We start from the raw sequence: 18,115 nt of genomic DNA, 5'->3' as shown, positions 1-18,115 counted from the left end.
CCCGCCCGCGGCGTGCTTGTCTGACGTACCGGCGGGAACGACACTCACCTGCGCTCTCGTGTCGCACGGGTAACGGCGCCCGGATAAGGTGTCCGTTATGAACAGCAGGCTGCTCGAACGGCCGGCGCTCATCGCCACTATTGAGCGCCGGCCCGGGCGTTTCCCGACCTGTTGAAGGGCATGGCGGATGACACTGCCGAGCCTCGTGGCCGAACTTGGCGTGGAACCAGCACCAGGTGGTGGAGCTGGAGGAGTGCGGCTGGCTCCGCCAGGCCGGTGGAGTTGGCGGTGTTCCCCGCGGTGGCGGTTTTCGCCGCGGCGGTGGGCGGGGCGTGGCGGCGGTCATGAGGTGCGTATCAGCATGCTGCGTATGCTGTGTAAGCTGATGCTGTGGATCAGCATCATCAGCAGCATCAGCCTCGAGGTCCGTGACGGCCGCACCGACTCTCGCCCGCGTGTCCGCAGCCGCGAAGTACCTGTCCGCCTCGGCTGCCAATGCTCGGGGTTCCGTTAGCACGGTCCCGGCCGACGCGAGGCAAACCTGCGCTGGAAGTTGGCGACGGAAAAGCGCCCGGAATAGAGAACCGGGGGCTTCGTCGCCCAACAGTGACAGCATATGGTCCATTCGGACCGACGGACACGTGTCGCCGAGCTCGGGGAGATCCAGGAGGCGGTCGGCCCGTGCGTCGTCCGTGAGGCCGAACGTGGCTAGGAGTAGCCGCTTGAGTGCCTCGTACTTGTGGCCGTCCGGTGGGTGGCGAAGGACGGACACAACTCGAGCGGCCGTGCCGGGCCCGAGGGAGGCGACGACGTGGCGGTAGCGCGTGTCGTCGCCGGTGAGGCGCCGAAGCTGAAATTGGGCTTCGGCTTGGACGAACCAGACTTCGGCCTGGGCCTCCCAAAATTCGGGAAGTTTGATGAAGTTGGCCATGGCAATGGCGTCGTGTGTGGAAGGATCGCTCCGGCAGATCCAACGTCGAGGGTCACCAGTAAAGCGCGGCGTTACGCGCGCTGCTTGCGAGCAAGGAGGAAGTGGACAAGCGGTAACTTATAAGCGTCTTTATTTCAGGAGCTCACTGTAACACTAGCGCGCTCCGGGCTGCGCACCCCGTGCACATCCTCAGGCCACGCCTACCCCTCGGGCGTGGCCGCCGCCCACTTGGTGCGCGGAATGATGTCACCATGCCAGTGGGCTTTCGTGTCCGCCACATATGTATATATATGTATATATATACAGTATAGTTAAATAGCTGTAGATATGGAATTGTAAGAAAAACGATATATGTGTGGCAGCTCCACTACGAGCCTGAGATTTTTTTTTTTTTTTTTTTTTGTATACAAGATCGAGGCTCGTGAAAGAGCTAACATTAATCACACAGAAAGACAAACCGACACATAAAGCATATAACATGGGGAGCGGTAGGCAAGATGGGGCGAGAGGGGGAGGAACACAAACACAACATCTGAGAGCAGGGACATCGAGAGATCTGTGGGAGGGAGAGGGCTTTGGGGGGGGGGGCATGGGAAGGGGGGGAATCCTGAAATGGAAGGGGGGATCCTGTAAAAAGGGAAGGGGGGATCCTGTAAAAAAAGAAAAATGAAAACGCAGTGCACATATCTATTACCACAAATTGTACTTTATAAAGTGGAACGTGCCTGGGAGCCTTGTATTATTTGAAATCCTTCTGATGGAAAGCGGTTTTTTTTCTCTCAAGGCTGCTCTATACATACGTTCAAACAGTATTTCCAAAGGAGATTTATCACTTGATTTATTGCGTTTTTGTGATGCAGTTTTGGCCCTTTATGGCGATGGATTCCATGACAATTCTGCACGTCAAACAAATAAAAGTGAGTGTGTGGATGAAGAAGTAATCACCATCCCCAAGAAAACTGCCATGAAGAAAAGTCCACGCACCCATGCAAGGACAGTCACATGCAAAGGTAGGATTAATAATGATCGCCAGGTGTTTGTGCCTTTCGTTCAATGACTTTGTGGACAACTATATATTGTAATGACTTTGTGGAATGAAAGACAAAATAAAAAAATTTGTTTAAGAATTGTGTTGCAATTTAGCAGAAGCATAATTTGTGTCATGTTGGTAACGAATGCATATTCGATGGGGATTTAGATCTGAATTCAGGCCGCTGGTTGTGGCATTACTCAGTGCTGTGCCGCAGATGCAATGCCCCCTATTGGTCAGTGCAGGAATTTCGCCAGGGTGACGGAGATGCCTCAGCTACTCTTTGCAAAATATCTTTAACGGTTAACATCCACCAACTAATGCTAGGAGATGGGACACACAGGTTGAACATTCATCCAAAGGGCAACACACACATTGATATATCTCTGCATGTGAAACACCAGAATTACATTTTTCATCTGGGACGACATTCATACCCAGGCTAGAGAGCATGGAAGCAGGTGCATGCACATACGATACCCTAGATGGGTTGGCACGATGGGTGGCACGATACCCTAGAGTTGGGGTTGGATGGGTTGGCACGATACCTTAGAGGTACGCACACTCGCCTCCGAGTCGTTACACCTGGGTTCGAATCTTGACCTAGCTACAAACTGTCATCCTGGTGTTTTCCGGTCAGAGTGGTTCATCAATGTGCATGCCCTCCCTCCAATGGATGTTAAACTGGGTGATGCTGCAATAGGAGAAAGGTCATGGCCGAGGAACGGAAAACCGAGAGCCGCATAATGGAGGTTGGCTCGGTGCTGAAGAGGAGGAGGTTGTAAAAGCACTTGCAAAATGAAAAAAATGGGAAAGGTTGTGGACGAACTAGTGAAGGTGTAAGGGCTTGGGTGAGTAAAGTGGATGATAGAGTTGATTCGGAAGGTATGGAGTGAGGACAAGATACTGGATGATTGAAGGAAGAGCATATTACCAATTTTCAAACAGAAATAGGATATCATGGATTGTGGAAATTATGGAAGGATCAAATTGATGCAGTGAAGGAACTAGGGAGGATTGTAGTTCAACGGTTAAGGGAGATTGTGAAAATAGACAAGGTGCAGTACGGATTCATGCAATGAAAGGGAACAGTGGATGTGATTTTCAACATCAGACAGATTCAGGAAAATATGCTGGAAGTAAATAAGAGGTTTTACTGTCGATTCATAAATCTAGAGAAGGTACATTGTCTTCAGAAAATATTCACAACCCTTGACGTTTTTATTACATTTTGTGTGTTACAGCCTGAATTTATAATGCATTAAATTGAAATTCCTCTAATCATTCTTGACATGTCTCTACAACTGGATTTGACAGAGCTTGAGCAAATCTTGACAAACTGTCCACCAAGTTTCGTCCAAATCCATCCATAACTTTTTGAGACATCCTGCTATGTATCGTTTTTGGCCCGATCTCCTAATGGAGAAGAATCACTTTTAAAATTCCAGTAGCCGGATCCGAATCCGGATCTTCACCAACATCTAATCATTTCGTCCTTGTCACATACGCTACATCTCTGCCAAATTTTGTTTGAATCATTCCACAACCTTTTGAGATATCTCCAATGTTTTATTACATCGTTTTAATGAGGCTAATTCAGTGGAATGTCCTTTTTGTACACTTTCTGAAGACCTTTTTCACGCTTATGTAGATTGTGCTCGATTCACTCCCTTCTTTGGTTTTTACTAGCCGGTTTTTAATCTGCAAGGAAGAATGGTAGAAACTCCCCAAATCCATATATATGCAAAGCTGATACAGACATACCCAAGAAGACTCGAAGCTGTAATCCCTGCCAAAGGCGCTTCTACTAAGTATTCAGTCAGGGGGGTTGAATACTTATGTAAATTAGATATTTGTGTACTCCATTTTTAATAAATTTGTAAAGGTTTCTAAAAAAAAAAATCCACTTTCACATTATGGGGTATTATTGTGTCGATCATTGACAAAAAGTCTCAATTTAATCCATTTTAAATTCAGGCTGTAACAATAAAATGAGAAAAAGGCAAGGGGGTGTGAATACTTTCTGAAAGCACTGTTTGTGATCTCCAAGAGATCTCAAGAATCTCAAGAGAAGTGGTGTCTTGGTGAATTTTAAAGTGAATATTAATATATTTGAGGAAGAAGCGTATGCCAGAGAAGTTTGTTATAATCGTGATGGAAATGTATAAGGGGGCCAGCACTTTGGTAAGGATAATGAACAGGGACACTAAACATTTTAGAGTGGACGTTGGTCTCCACCAGCGTTCCACACCAAGTTCCTTCTTTTTAATGATGGTGATGGACATAGTGGGGGAGATAGAGAACTGTGGGAGGTCCTGTTCACAGACGGCTTAGACACAATAGCAGAGTCAAGGAAGAGCAACAGAGAAGGGCATCGGAATGGCAAGAGAGCATGGATTGAGGATTAATGCTGGAAAGACAGAGATTATGTTTTGTTGTAAGACTGGAGCAGAGAGGGTCAATATTGTATATATAGAATAGGTGACGAGCTGAAACAAGCGGACAAATTCGAACACTTGGGCTCAGCACTAAATGAAGAGGTTGTGAAGCAGAAGTCTGGTACAGAGTGAAAGCAACATTGATAAGGCTGAAGGAGGTTAGTGGTATCTTCTGTGATGGAAGGTTACCGAGAAAATCGAAGGTAAGAATCTACAAGGCAATGATCAGGCCTAGTAATAATGGAAAGTTCAGAAACATGGGCTTTAAGAAAAAGGGAAGGGGGAGTTGCTGGAGTAGACAGATATGGGAATGTTTTGGTGCATTCTCAGAGTTTCACACAAAGAGTGCGGTTGAGGAACGAGAAGACACGCAAAAGAGCCGGAGCCCCATTTTTTGCACACGATGAGAAGAAAGGATGAGGAACCAATCAAGAAAGTGTGGATAGAGCCAATTATAGGGAGGGTTCAAGAGGAATAGAGATTTTTGTGGAGGGACGTTGTGGAAAGAGATTTGAACAACATGGGCTTGAGAAAAGAAGATACAGAAGACAAAGGATAATGGAGGAGGTGGATTTGAGTAGCTGACCCCGAACTGTTGGGATTAAGGCTTAAGAAAGAAGAATGGTACTGATGTTGGTAAGTGCAATTTTGTGCAATAACCGTATCGGGGCAAATTATGAATGTGGTAATTTTAACATGTTGATCACTCGTGATATTTGTCAACCTCTAATTTGTTTGGTCATTATGGGCAAGCAGATGATGAACATTCCTCCGTACACACTCTCAATAAATCCCTGTCTCCACACTCAAGTGAGTCTGAATATTCTTCAAGGGATCTTAAACCTCTACCTTCTCCAGAACATGCATTGGCTCAAATAAAGGATGCAATGCCAGAGGACGATTGGTAAGTTTACGCCCTGTTGGTGTTTTGAGAGAAAATGCATGACTGTGTGCTGTTTCCTCTTCGCTACATTGACCAAGCTGATTATAGGGGCTGAGTATTTTCTTTCACTTAAATAACTAATGCACATAACTTGCCAAATATTTCCTGTTTCTTCATTGAATTAATCCTGTCAGAATTTTCTTCGAGAGCATGTCCCATAGGGTACAGTAGGGGCTTGTTAGTGCGAACATTGGACTGGTATCCCAGAGATTGTTGGGTTCAAATCCGTTATTATGGCCAGCTGTATTAAAGATTTGAATTATAAACTTAAGAAGTGCAGCTATTTTCACGGGGCTGCCAAGTTATTCTTGGATTGTTTGTTAAAAACAAGACCGGTAGTCCAACAACGATGTAGCTGGGCTTGGATCTGCTGAGTGGTTGGGGGAGATGGAGAAAAAATGAGGGTGGGGAGATTATAAGGGGAGGGGCGAGGAGGAGTCTAGGAGGGGAGGGGTGAGGGGGGAGTTTAGGAGGGAAGGGGCAAGGGGGGAGATTTGAAAGGGATGGGTGATGGGGAAGATTTGGAGGGGAGGGGTGAGTTTGGATTTTAGAAAGTGTACGATTAATGGGAAATGAACATTTATTGCAAGATGAGTTTCTTGTGACCTTCGAGTCAGAGATACGTTTAAGGACGCTGGAGGGGTGGGGGGGGGGGGGGGGAGGGGGGTGGATTGCAGGTGAATTTAGGGAATGTAGAAAGGAGGAGCTGTAAAAGATGGAATTTTTTTTTGGAATGAATAAATTTGATGAGCAAGTCGAAAGCAACCTTTTAAAGAAGAAGAAGAAAAAGATGTTATAATATACGACAGAATACAGCACTTCAGGGGAAAGTTTAAACATTTTAAAATTGAACAGTGAAAACTATCTGGGGAATGGGGTGAAAATGGGGGTGAAACACGTGGTCGAAGAACGAACGAACGAAAAGAACGAAGAAGGAAATGTTTTTGGGTTTTTTTTTAGTTAAGATTTTAAACAGTGGAGGATCTGCTGTCCCTGTCCACTGTCATGTGACCATATCCTCAGCTCTGATTGGTGGATGTTTGTGAGGGACAAACGCTGTTCCAGCCGGCATTGCACTATGGGCTACTTTGATTGGAATAAAAAGTATGGAAGAGGCCAGGCACACCTAAGGCTTAAAGCAGAGTATGACATGTCCAGTAAGCTGCGCCACCTCATTGATGAGGATGAGAAAGTCCATATTATAACCAATTGCTGTTTCTATTCTCACACTTTATGTTAAGTTAATTTGTATATATACCACCTTTCGAGGCCATTTTTCCCCGCAGGGCAGGGGCTGGCCTTTTTGGGTACCGTGGTCCCCTTTTTTAAAGCAATGTTTTACGGCCGGATGCCCTTCCTGCCACCAACCCTGTTAGTCGCCTCTTGCGACACACAGGGAATTACCAGTGAACTGGTACTCAATTTGCCGACCTCAGAAGGATGACAGGCTGAGTCAACCCCCCAGCGTTAATTCAGTGATCGACCGGGATTCAAACCCAGGATCCAAGGATCCCAAGCCAGCACCCTAACCGTTAAGCCAACACCAGGTTAAGTTAATTTGTATATCATGCTGTAATCCTTTTATCCCTCTGTCATCATATCCAAGGTTCTTTGATCGATTGATGTCTAACCAGCAGTCGGGCATTAAAACTTGAGTATTCAAAGGATAAAAGACAAAACACACTGGTACAGAGAGGTGGTACAGCAGTAAAGTAAATGATTACTGGCTTTTGTCTCTGATCCCTTCTCTCGCACTGCTCTACCATCCATATATACTCAGTTCAAGAACATTCAGCAAAGCCCTCCCCACATAGAGACTACTCGTACCTACCAGGTGGTTCTAGAACCAGATGCCACTACAAATTGCACTGTATCGCAAGATATCGTTCAAAATGCAGGAGTCACCCCAAATTTGCCGAACACTCGTGATCCTTCCACATGCCATAAAATCTAACGACAATGTCAACTTTTACAACTAAAATATGGAGTTTGCACTTTCTTTTCCACTATGTGCTAAGCATTATTAACGCACAGGTTGTAAACCTGGTGCGTTATAGCGTTTGCCTGGGAATTTCTGTCTCTCCAAAAGTGAAGCTCCAACAGTGTAGACGTTTCTGTCGCTCAGATGTGTAGACAGTTTCTGTCGCTCAGATGTGTAAACATGACGTCATCAAATCTATATTTAGGCTAACCATGGGCTACCCCTTTGGCTGGTACGCGGCCGCTCGCTAGTACATAATATAGGATATATTTGTTATATGTTATGTTATAGGATATATAGGATATATGTTATATGATATAGGATATATATAGGATAGGTTATAGGATATATATGTTATAGGATAGGAATATAGGACCCAAATGACCCAGAGGACCCAAATGACCCAGAGGACCCAAATGACCCAGAGGACCCAAATGACCCAGAGGACCCAAATGACCCAAATGACCCAAATGACCCAGAGGACCCAAATGACCCAGAGGACCCAAATGACCCAGAGGACCCAAATGACCCAGAGGACCCAAATGACCCAGAGGACCCAAATGACCCAGAGGACCCAAATGACCCAAATGACCCAGAGGACCCAAATGACCCAGAGGACCCAGAGGACCCAAATGACCCAGAGGACCCAAATGACCCAGAGGACCCAAATGACCCAGAGGACCCAAATGACCCAGAGGACCCAAATGACCCAGAGGACCCAAATGGCCCAGAGGACCCAAATGACCCAGAGGACCCAAATGACCCAGAGGACCCAAATGACCCAGAGGACCCAAATGACCCAAATGACCCAGAGGACCCAAATGACCCAGAGGACCCAAATGACCCAGAGGACCCAAATGACCCAGAGGACCCAAATGACCCAGAGGACCCAAATGACCCAGAGGACCCAAATGACCCAGAGGACCCAAATGACCCAGAATTTCTGTCTCTCCAAAAGTGAAGCTCCAACAGTGTAGACGTTTCTGTCGCTCAGATGTGTAGACAGTTTCTGTCGCTCAGATGTGTAAACATGACGTCATCAAATCTATATTTAGGCTAACCATGGGCTACCCCTTTGGCTGGTACGCGGCCGCTCGCTAGTACATAATATAGGATATATTTGTTATATGTTATGTTATAGGATATATAGGATATATGTTATATGATATAGGATATATATAGGATAGGTTATAGGATATATATGTTATAGGATAGGAATATAGGACCCAAATGACCCAGAGGACTCAGAGGACCCAAATGACCCAGAGGACCCAAATGACCCAAATGACCCAAATGACCCAGAGGACCCAAATGACCCAAATGACCCAGAGGACCCAAATGACCCAGAGGACCCAAATGACCCAGAGGACCCAAATGACCCAGAGGACCCAAATGACCCAGAGGACCCAAATGACCCAGAGGACCCAAATGACCCAGAGGACCCAAATGACCCAGAGGACCCAAATGACCCTCTGGGTCAATAAAAGTTGAAACTGGGCAAATGTCAATGAAAATTTGCCAGACCCAGACCAGAAAATGACCAATCTTGACCCGAGATGATAATTATGCTACATCATAATTTCCATGTGCCAACCTGGGCGGAATCCAAGTGGATTCACTTGTTGTGTTTAATGTCTCCATTTTCAGCGCACTAGGAGGTTAAAACCCAATTCCGTGGCCTCTCTGAAATGTGATTCCATGTCACAAATTTCTGGAGAATATAATCTCTTTTCAAGCAACACCATTAGCATTGCTGTACGTATGCGACCGCATTATTTGATGGATGAGAAACATCTTTAAGTATGATAGCAGCAGCTCCTGGGATTATCCACCAAAGTTATCCATGAATTTTTTTTTAATGTCCGTATTATATTCAAGCAATCACTGATGGCGTCAGAGTGGTGATGAAGTGGTACAGTGTATACAGTATGTATACGTTGTTTTTGTAATATCTGTCTGTGTAAGCTGTTCCTGCTGTTTTGGATTTAGATAAGAGGTGCAGTTATCAGCTTGGCCTTCCTTAAAATCGACTATTTCTCGATGCATTCTTCGTACATCACCGAATAATCCCATTTTCTTGTGGTGCAACAGGGAGAAAAAGACTCAGAACCTGGTGATTTTACGGTGCTTGTTGCTTTACCACCATGACTTGCTTCTTCCCTGTCTTCATGACATCATCAGCTTTGTCGTTTTAGAAGTATGTGTGTGTTTTTTTCCCTCAAACTTTAATCTAACTTTTCATTAACTGCACTTTTCAGACTTTCTGATGCGTTCTCATTTATTCCTGAAGGTCAATAATCTCCGATCGACAGTCAGCCGAATGGCTATAGTGTGTCTTGGAGAAGCATTCCAGTCACTAAAGAAGAACATGGACTCTGAGATGGACGTTACAGTGAACATACTCTTGCACAAGTCTGGAGAGAGCAGCCATTTCATTCGGGAAGAGGTTAACAGGTCCCTGGAACTTATGATGGCAAACATCACGGCAACACGAGCCTTGGGAGCATTGGCAAAATGTGGTGTTCAGTGAGTGAATGTTGTTTCGTTTTAGTTTTCTCAGATGCATAAAGTTTCCTTAATTACACAGATAATCCAGCAGACAATTTCCCTGAGTGTCCATCTACATTTTACATGAGCAACTAGAACGGCACTCAGCAGAGAGCATACCTCCACCTGGTTGGCCATATCTCTCAATGGTGAAGAATCACTTAAAAATTCCACTCGCTGGATCCGGATCCAGATCTTCACCAAAATCGATTCTTCCTTGTCACACACACAACCTGTCCACCAAGTTTCGTCCAAATCCTTCCACAACTTTTTGAGATATTTTGTTCATAAACGGACAGACAGACAGGGTTGAAAGCATAACCTCAATCCACCTTTGGTGGCGGAGATAAAAATGTCAAAATTATTGAGGCTCCTGTTGCTGCTTGCTTCCCTCCCCCCCCCCCCCTCCTTTCCCCCTCTCCCTCTACCCCGCCCAGTGCTTTGATGTCTTCTTAGCACTTCCTCGTCTTCTCTGCCCTTCCCCTTTACCTTAATTTTTTTTTTCTTCCCTCCAAATTTTGCCCTTCCCCATTGCACATAATAATAATTATATAGATGTAGCGCTTAACGTTGGATTTCTGAACTGTTTAACTTTACAGTTATACTTTACCATGCTTGATAACTCGCCTCAATCAGAGATTTATTTTATTTTATTTAAAGCATCACATAAAGTAGTCTGCAATTATGCTACATCGTGTAACTATCTGAATTCTGCTCATTGTATGTGATTTTTAAGTCTGGGCTTTCTTCAGGCACAAAAATCCTGCGGTTCGGAGGTGCGCATCACAACACATGTCAGCATTGGTGTTTCGGCTTGGCCCTGATCGACTACTCACAGGCATCAAGGATGTAACCGATAGGGTCCTTTTTGCTGCCTCAGTCTTCACACGGGATAGCCTGGCTGAGACCAGGTTTGTCTTTTGCTGTGAACAGAGCAAGCCTTTCTTGTTTCCTTTTGAATGTTTTGTGTCATTTCCTTCTTAACACCAGTGGGAAGGTCATATATGGAGCTTGTCGATGCACAGGATAAGTTTACAATGATAATATTTGCTATTAATCATGTTTGAGAGAAGGGGTGGGATTGGGAGTTGTATGGGCTGTGAGGGCCGTTAGAAATACGTAGTTTTGTTTGGTTCCGTGACCACAAGAGAAATTATACTCGATTTTTGCATCTATTGGTGAAAGGAAGAATGTGTATGTGGGTTTGTGTCTGTTATGACCATGGCTGCCGCTAGCTAATTGTATTACAGGGAAATGATAGGACCCCGACTCATCTTATCCACAGATGTTTCTTGTGTTCCTATATTTCTGTGAGTCCAATTTGCATTCAGGAACAGAACAATTAATGTTAACGATTTTGAAATTAACACTCTTTTGTCTAACTGCTGAAAATTTGTTTAAAAGACGATTTGAGTGACACATTTTGTGCCAGACACAGCAGGTTAAAAGGGCCTGGCGAGCCAAACCGAGTCACTGTAAACGCACAGACAGCCATTTGCAAAATATAAGGCCTCATTTAGCATTCATACACCATTTTTAAAGTTACGTATTTACATGGTCCATGCTAAAGCCTTAATACAATCTAGCTATGGGATCCCTCCTACGTAACAATATGTTGGTGTTTTTTTTACACAAAATGGCAGAATGTTGCTCTCCTATCCTGTATGTTCCAGGCACTCCCTTTTCCTTCCATCTCTTTCCTTCTATCTCCCTCCCCACAAACCTTTCATCAGCTAAATGACTCCTCTCCCCATCCTCCTCCACTCCTTCCACAAATATATATAGGTGACCCCTTATATATTGTACTATAACAACCATAATATGTGTGAACCAATGTGTCTTCATGGTGTACAGGTATTATGGGAAGCAGATGATTGATGTGATGATGCGTCATCGGGAATTTAATAAGATCGTTGAGAAGTACGTCTCTTCCAGAGAGGCGGGTTACATCCACGAGACTGTAAACACTCTTAAGTGTAAGGTGCGTTGTATTTACCCGTCCCGTCCACTTTAAATATGTCGAGGGTGATGTTGGTTTAATGTGGAAATGAAAACAGAAGTTGCAATAGTAAGTTTCGGTTTTTTTTGTGGGTTCCACTGTTGTTCTACAGGGTTTGGGGAAATTTCCTTCTGAATCCTCAAGCCAGCCCATTCTACTTGACACCAAAAAATCTGATACAACATCGAGCAGGTAATGTGTGCTGGTCAGTTTCATATCCCCCAAATAGCCATAACGTTTTGCTATCTTGTATATCATATGGTTTGAAAATCACATCAACAGATAATTACAAATGGAAATTATACTACAATTGTAAAGGATGCAAAAGAGTGTTTTACCCCAATACATGAAGGATGCTGTCCTGTTTACTTTGTACATTTGTGTTGCTCTTTTCTCTTGAAAATTGCTTTCATGTTTTATTTGGCTCAGCAGCAGAGAGACCAGACTGACTTTACGCCAGCAGATGGGCCACCCAGTCTCATCCCGAGTTCTTCAGGGAAATGCTGTGCAGCTCAAAATCCTTACAGACCTCATGGAATCCAAAGATTTCCGTGAAAGAATCGAGGGGATTAATAGGGTTGTGAGGTGCTGTTCGGATCAACCTGCCTTTATGTCTGCAAACCTGATGAAGGTGTTGACAATAATCTTCTTCTATATAAATAAGACACTTATTGTGTTTGTTTGCCTGTCTTTTCGATGATTTTCTCTTAAAGTACCAAAAGGGGCCATAAAGGGGGGCCATAAAGATTAGGGGCCATAAAACCCATATCATTAGTCTCGCCCTGAAGGGGTTGCGAGACTATTGCAACGCCCCTGTATCTGTGTGGATATCCACATCTATATATTCTTGCTTAAAAAAAAAACTCTGCAGTCACTTGTCTGATCGATGCAAAACTTTAAACATTGGAGGATGGACTCCCCATGGAGAATATTTTATTGACTAGCCGAAACCCGTGGAACATCCACGGAAGGGAGGATGTGGTGTATGGACAGAGTGTACCATTATGGATGGCATAGGGGATTTGCTTGTCCGAGTAAGAGTTAGGAAGAAAGATGAGAATGAAGAGTGCGTATATGAACAACGATCGCCGACACCAGCACAAATGCATGCTCTGGATTGTCCACTCAGTGGACGGCTTGCTTTCGCCTTCGCCTGTCCAATCAGCGGACGGCTTGCTTCGCCTTCACCCAGCAGATGCCAATACGATGGCGTCGTAAGATGGCGTCGTATCGGCAGTTAATCGGATGCTTTTGGGCCCCAACGTCGACTAATTCAGATTTTTCGAGTATGGCTGAACGTGATAAACAAAGAGCGCGGTTCGTAGATCGTAAATCCATTAGTGCCGTGGGCATCGGGTCAGTGGGTGCGGCGTAAAAGGGATAACAAAGTCGAGTCCTTACGCTATTATTATATAGATAACTCTGATGTCATAGGTCACATTATATGGCAGCCATATTGGATTAAAGGAGAACTATAGCAACACTCTTCGACGTAGTGACATTGACCGGTATGCCTCCACCCACATTATTACATCATTATACATGATTTGATGTAATTATGATGTACTATAATTATGATTATGATATGTATAATAATTATGATTTGAGCACCAGCTTGCTGGGATGAATGATCCCGGTGTGTACCCCAATTTAGAATAGGTCCACCGTATCCCTGCGCAACGTAAGAGGCGACTAAGGGTTGGCGCCAGGAAGGGCATCCGGCCATAAAAACATTGCCTCGAACAGGGAACCATGATTGTCATGGGGCCCGCAAGGCTAACCCCCGCTCTAGCATGGGGGAAATGGCCTTAAAACGATCATTATTCATTCATTCATTCATTGTACCATTCATGATGTATCAAGTTTGACCTAAATCCATTCAGCTGTTCTCAAGTACCACATTTTTACCTGCCATGACCTTTGACCTTTGCCACTGAAAATCCAATTGGTTCATCTTTGCATCATAATATATACTTACACCAAGTTTGGTCAAAATCCCATCACTGATTCACAAGTTCGATCAGTAACAGAATTGTGACCTAACGGGACCTTTGACCTTTGACCCCCAAAATCTAATCGGTTCATCTTTGCATCATTATACATACTAGTCGGCGGAGGCAAAAAATTGGACATCTTCTCCGAAACAGCACAACAACAAAAAATTGAAACTTGGCATATGTCATAAACTCCGCATGGGGTATAAAGGGTGAAAACAATGAAATCATCGGGGAAGTGGTATTCCAGCCAAAATTGGTTGATTGGAAATCCTTCAATCTTAAAAATGTGAAACTTCATATATATATTATGATCTATGACCCAATGCGAGTGAAAAATTAAGCGTATTACGTCGTTGGTCACTTTGTCTAGCATCCATATTGTTTGATCCATATTGATCGTCATATATTTATATTGATCCATATTGATAGCATATATCCATATTGGATTGAAAATAAAAACATAAAAAAATATTCTTCTCCAAAACCGCTTAAAACAGATCGATGCGAAACTCCATACATGTGATCGACTATCATGGGGATTATAGTTTGAAATGTTTTTCATATTCATCTTCATTGACACAATTTAGCCTTCATGTGCACAAAAGTGGTCGTTAAATATCCTAATAATCAATCAAGAATCCAGAAAGCTATGGATTATTATTACTCTGCAATACCCTGAATATCTATATCCGGTGTCACCCGGATGCTTTCAGACATGCAACATGGCTTACTTGAGTAAGACCGACTCCATGTCCTTTGGCATAAACATCTGAAACATGGTGTCAGAAGCGGCTAGACCCAAGTTACGCCTTTAATTCAGGAACGGACTCCTTCAAGCACCACCACGCGTGCAAAAGTGAGTAAATAACTGAAGACTGTGTTTGGAAAAGTGGACGCGATCTCCCGCTGCAACACCACAGTCATAGGTGCATGATCAGCATGGCTGCCAACATTCCATCCCCAGATGGGATGAAAATAAGAGGTGATTAGAGCAGTAATTGGGACCATTTTGCAGCTGAATTTGAGGATTATTTACTGGCAACCGACTTGAATGAGAAGTCAGTGAAAGTGCAAGCGACAACTCTGAGGAGGGTGATGAGCAGTGAATGTCGTCATGTTTATAAGCACAACTTGAATCTCAGTTGAGCAGAGGAAAGATGTGATGGTTATACCAATTGCATTAGAGAGGTCCTTCAAGCCGGTGAGAAATGTGATTTCACATCCGACATAATGAGGTGACTGGGCAAGATGAATCTCGCACCTGAAGCCCAATTCCTATCAAGTGACACGATACTGAAGCTGTATTCAGGCGAGTTTATGAAGATACTGGAACTTTTCAAAACGATGTAATCTGTGGATGAACACACGAGCTTGAGTTTGAAATTGTGGAGGCCAGTCGGAAACCCCTGTTGTCAGGCTCCACATGTGAACGCTTGGGACTGATGCACTTCACTGTCCCTGCTGAACTGCACAAAATGGAGTACCAGCTGACTCGGCCTATGGAAAAGCGACAGCTGATAAGCATGCACAGTGATGTTTTCAATGAGCCAATAGAGTCAGTTACCAGAGAAGTAAATTTTGAGCCGGACACCGGTATCCCTCCAGTTCAGTGCGCCCCACATATTGTGCCCTTACCCATGAAGTTTGCCATGAAGGCAAGTCTGCTTCTGGAAAGGTGCAATTTAGGTTAAGGTTTCCTTAAGTAATTATCTATAAACATTGCCATTCCAGGAACACTGGGAGATGATTTGTGACAAGTTGGTCAATGTAGCCACTACTTTGAAAAGATGCATAATCTGCTCGGGCGTGCACTATGATGCCCTTGTGAAGTTAGTTACGTCAATCATTTAAGATTTTCTGTAGCTATACAAATAGTTTGAAAAGGCTCAGTGAGTTTTCAAGCCAACGCTTTTTCCTTCTCTCTTTTTTTTTCCAGATATTTGACACTTTTATGCCCCGCTTCCAAGATTCCAACAGTAAAGTGACGCTAGCTGCTCTCGAATCGATGCAGAAAATAATTCCTCAAATGAAGGAAACTCTTCATCAGGTCATACATCCCATTGTCTCCGCTGTCATCGACAACAATGTGAACTCCAAAAACAACGCCATCTTTGTCGCTGCAATAAGTGTCCTTGATTCTTTGATTCTTCATTTAGGTATGATCTTTCAATGGTTGAGTTTCATGTTGCTATGCTGTTCTGTAAAGGTCTACATGTGCTTCACTTATTGTCTTGTCATCAGGCTTGGAAGTTATCATGATTATTGCAGCTGAAATATTGAAATAGTAGAAAATCTCAACAGACAAAGATATCACTTGAGCTGCTCCACTAAGTGTCTGCCATTGGCCCTAGGTCACAAGAATGAAAGGAAGCAGAATGCTGGCCTACCTTTTGGCTTGACATTGAGCTTCGAGGTTCATACTTGAGACCCAAGCTGCCCACCATGTGTTTAGAAATAAGTTACTCCAAATGTACCAACCTAATAGTGAGGCAGGAAGCCAAGAAACTTATTTATCCTGTAAATGTCGTGTACACTTGAAACTTGAAACCATTTCCGATTTCCTTTTCCTCACGGCTCTCTCTTCTTGTTGTTGTGTGCACAATGGCCGCTGCACCACTAACTCAATATCTCTGGTGTGTGGTTTATTTTAAAGACAACATGTTGCTCATCCAGCCTTTCTGCAACAAAGTTCTTCATGGAAGTGGGAAAGCCATGGAAGTTTTGACTGAAAGATTGGCAGGTAAATCATTTTGCTACTTTTGTGTTGCTTTTTAAATGTCAAGGTGAATGTTTGAGAAAAAAAAATAGACAAATGATTATATTGTTGCGGTTTTGAGAACCCACACTTGTAAATAAATATAACATCATTAAAGGTTAAAGATAGCACCCCATAGATAGGCCACAAGCAACACGTAGGTCACCATAGGACATCAGTTATTTCTTAGTATGTGTTAGATAAGGCCATTTTCCAATAGTTGAATCTGCGTTGCGTCGATCAAATAAGAGTAGGCCCTTTCGTCCATTTTTGCAGCCTCGCTCCAAGCGACGCCATTAGGCACGCTCCAGTCTGTGCCCCATGGCCCTTCCCAATTTGTTACACGCCTTTGTTAGCAGCGTTCGCTGCCCTTGAACATGAGCTCGCTAAACGCCGCCATAAGCCACGAGGTGAAGCCCGGAAAAAGGGGGCGGAACACCAGGGAGGAGGTGTGGCCACGTCACCCAGCCGTCAGGGCGGGGCCGGTAAGCGATAACCAGCCAACCAGGGCTGGAGTGACATCGCCTGACAGGGCGTGGTTGGGGCTCGCGGAGTGTTCGCTGGCTTCACTTATAAAAGCCAGCGCAGAAAGCCCTTTTACAGGACTTATGCAGCAGCGCTCGTTCAACAGGACTTACCAGAAAGGACTTACCGAGGACGCTTGTGCTAACAGGACTCGAGAATATATGCGCTTGTGAAAGGACTCGAGAATATATGCGCTTGTGAAAGGACTCTCACAGAGGACCGTCCAGGACTGATCGTTGTGGAAAGCGCTAAGGACTGTCGTGATTACAGAGGGCTGCTGGCATTGGGATTCCAAAGCAGGACATTGGAGAGGGGGCGTTTGGCGCGAGTAGTGCACAAAGTACGTACGCAGTATCCCAGCCTTCCCCCCCCCCGTCATTATAAGTGTCCGCTCGCGTTACGCTATACGAAGAGCTGCCTGCCGGGTTTTCCATCGCCTGAACCGGAGCCGGACTGGAGCCTGGACGCGCTGGTGACCATCAACCTACCATCTGCAATCCCCGTGTGTGTCTGTATGTGAGACGGGCCCGTTTGTCCAGGGAATAAGTTAAGCCTGTAATTAAGACTGCCCTGTGTGCTTTTCCTTCCTCTTTCTTTCCTGTACACTTCTTTCGTTTCCTCTTCTTCTTGTACATTTGTTAATAAACCCATCTGTTCATCCTATTTTCCTGGTTTCCTCTCCATCCAATCGCATCAGTCTTTTCTCTAATTGGGTAAGTGTGGCACGATCGCAACCGCTTCGAATCGGGTCGAGTCACCTATTAACAGCTCGGATCGCGGATTGCCTTTCCGCTCGGCATATTCCATCCATATCCGTGATTCGAGCGGGAGTTATTCCCTCGTTTCTGGTCGGCGTTAGTACTTAGGTAGTAGCAAATCCCTAGGCCTAACAAACCCGACCTAACGCTGCGCCGGGAAGGACGTTATAACTTCCAGGACTCGCGTCGGCCAGATAAAAGGACAAGGGGA

The 18,115-nt window shown here is 44.5% G+C and overlaps 2 protein-coding genes across 2 annotated transcripts in view; one reads left to right on the top strand and one right to left on the bottom strand.

The window, feature by feature from the left end:
• MRPL49 (mitochondrial ribosomal protein L49) overlaps positions 1 to 18,115 on the bottom strand; it is a 195,079-nt gene that overhangs the window by 42,642 nt on the left and 134,322 nt on the right. The gene's annotated exons all lie outside the window — the stretch shown is intronic.
• The window catches only part of TOGARAM1 (TOG array regulator of axonemal microtubules 1), a 64,903-nt gene that overhangs the window by 26,046 nt on the left and 20,742 nt on the right, over positions 1 to 18,115 (top strand). The window contains exons 6-15 of the mRNA XM_068129492.2: positions 1,792 to 1,941; positions 5,156 to 5,303; positions 9,415 to 9,520; positions 9,614 to 9,849; positions 10,623 to 10,781; positions 11,725 to 11,851; positions 11,982 to 12,061; positions 12,302 to 12,500; positions 15,803 to 16,022; positions 16,520 to 16,606. Coding sequence (XP_067985593.2) covers positions 1,792 to 1,941; positions 5,156 to 5,303; positions 9,415 to 9,520; positions 9,614 to 9,849; positions 10,623 to 10,781; positions 11,725 to 11,851; positions 11,982 to 12,061; positions 12,302 to 12,500; positions 15,803 to 16,022; positions 16,520 to 16,606 — 1,512 coding nt within the window. The remainder of the gene's footprint in view (positions 1 to 1,791; positions 1,942 to 5,155; positions 5,304 to 9,414; positions 9,521 to 9,613; positions 9,850 to 10,622; positions 10,782 to 11,724; positions 11,852 to 11,981; positions 12,062 to 12,301; positions 12,501 to 15,802; positions 16,023 to 16,519; positions 16,607 to 18,115) is intronic.

This window comes from Myxine glutinosa, chromosome 9 (assembly GCF_964187855.1).
Source record: "Myxine glutinosa chromosome 9, kmMyxGlut1.1, whole genome shotgun sequence".
Taxonomy (NCBI): Eukaryota; Metazoa; Chordata; class Myxini; order Myxiniformes; family Myxinidae; genus Myxine; species Myxine glutinosa.
This window is presented reverse-complemented; position numbering and strand designations above follow the sequence as displayed.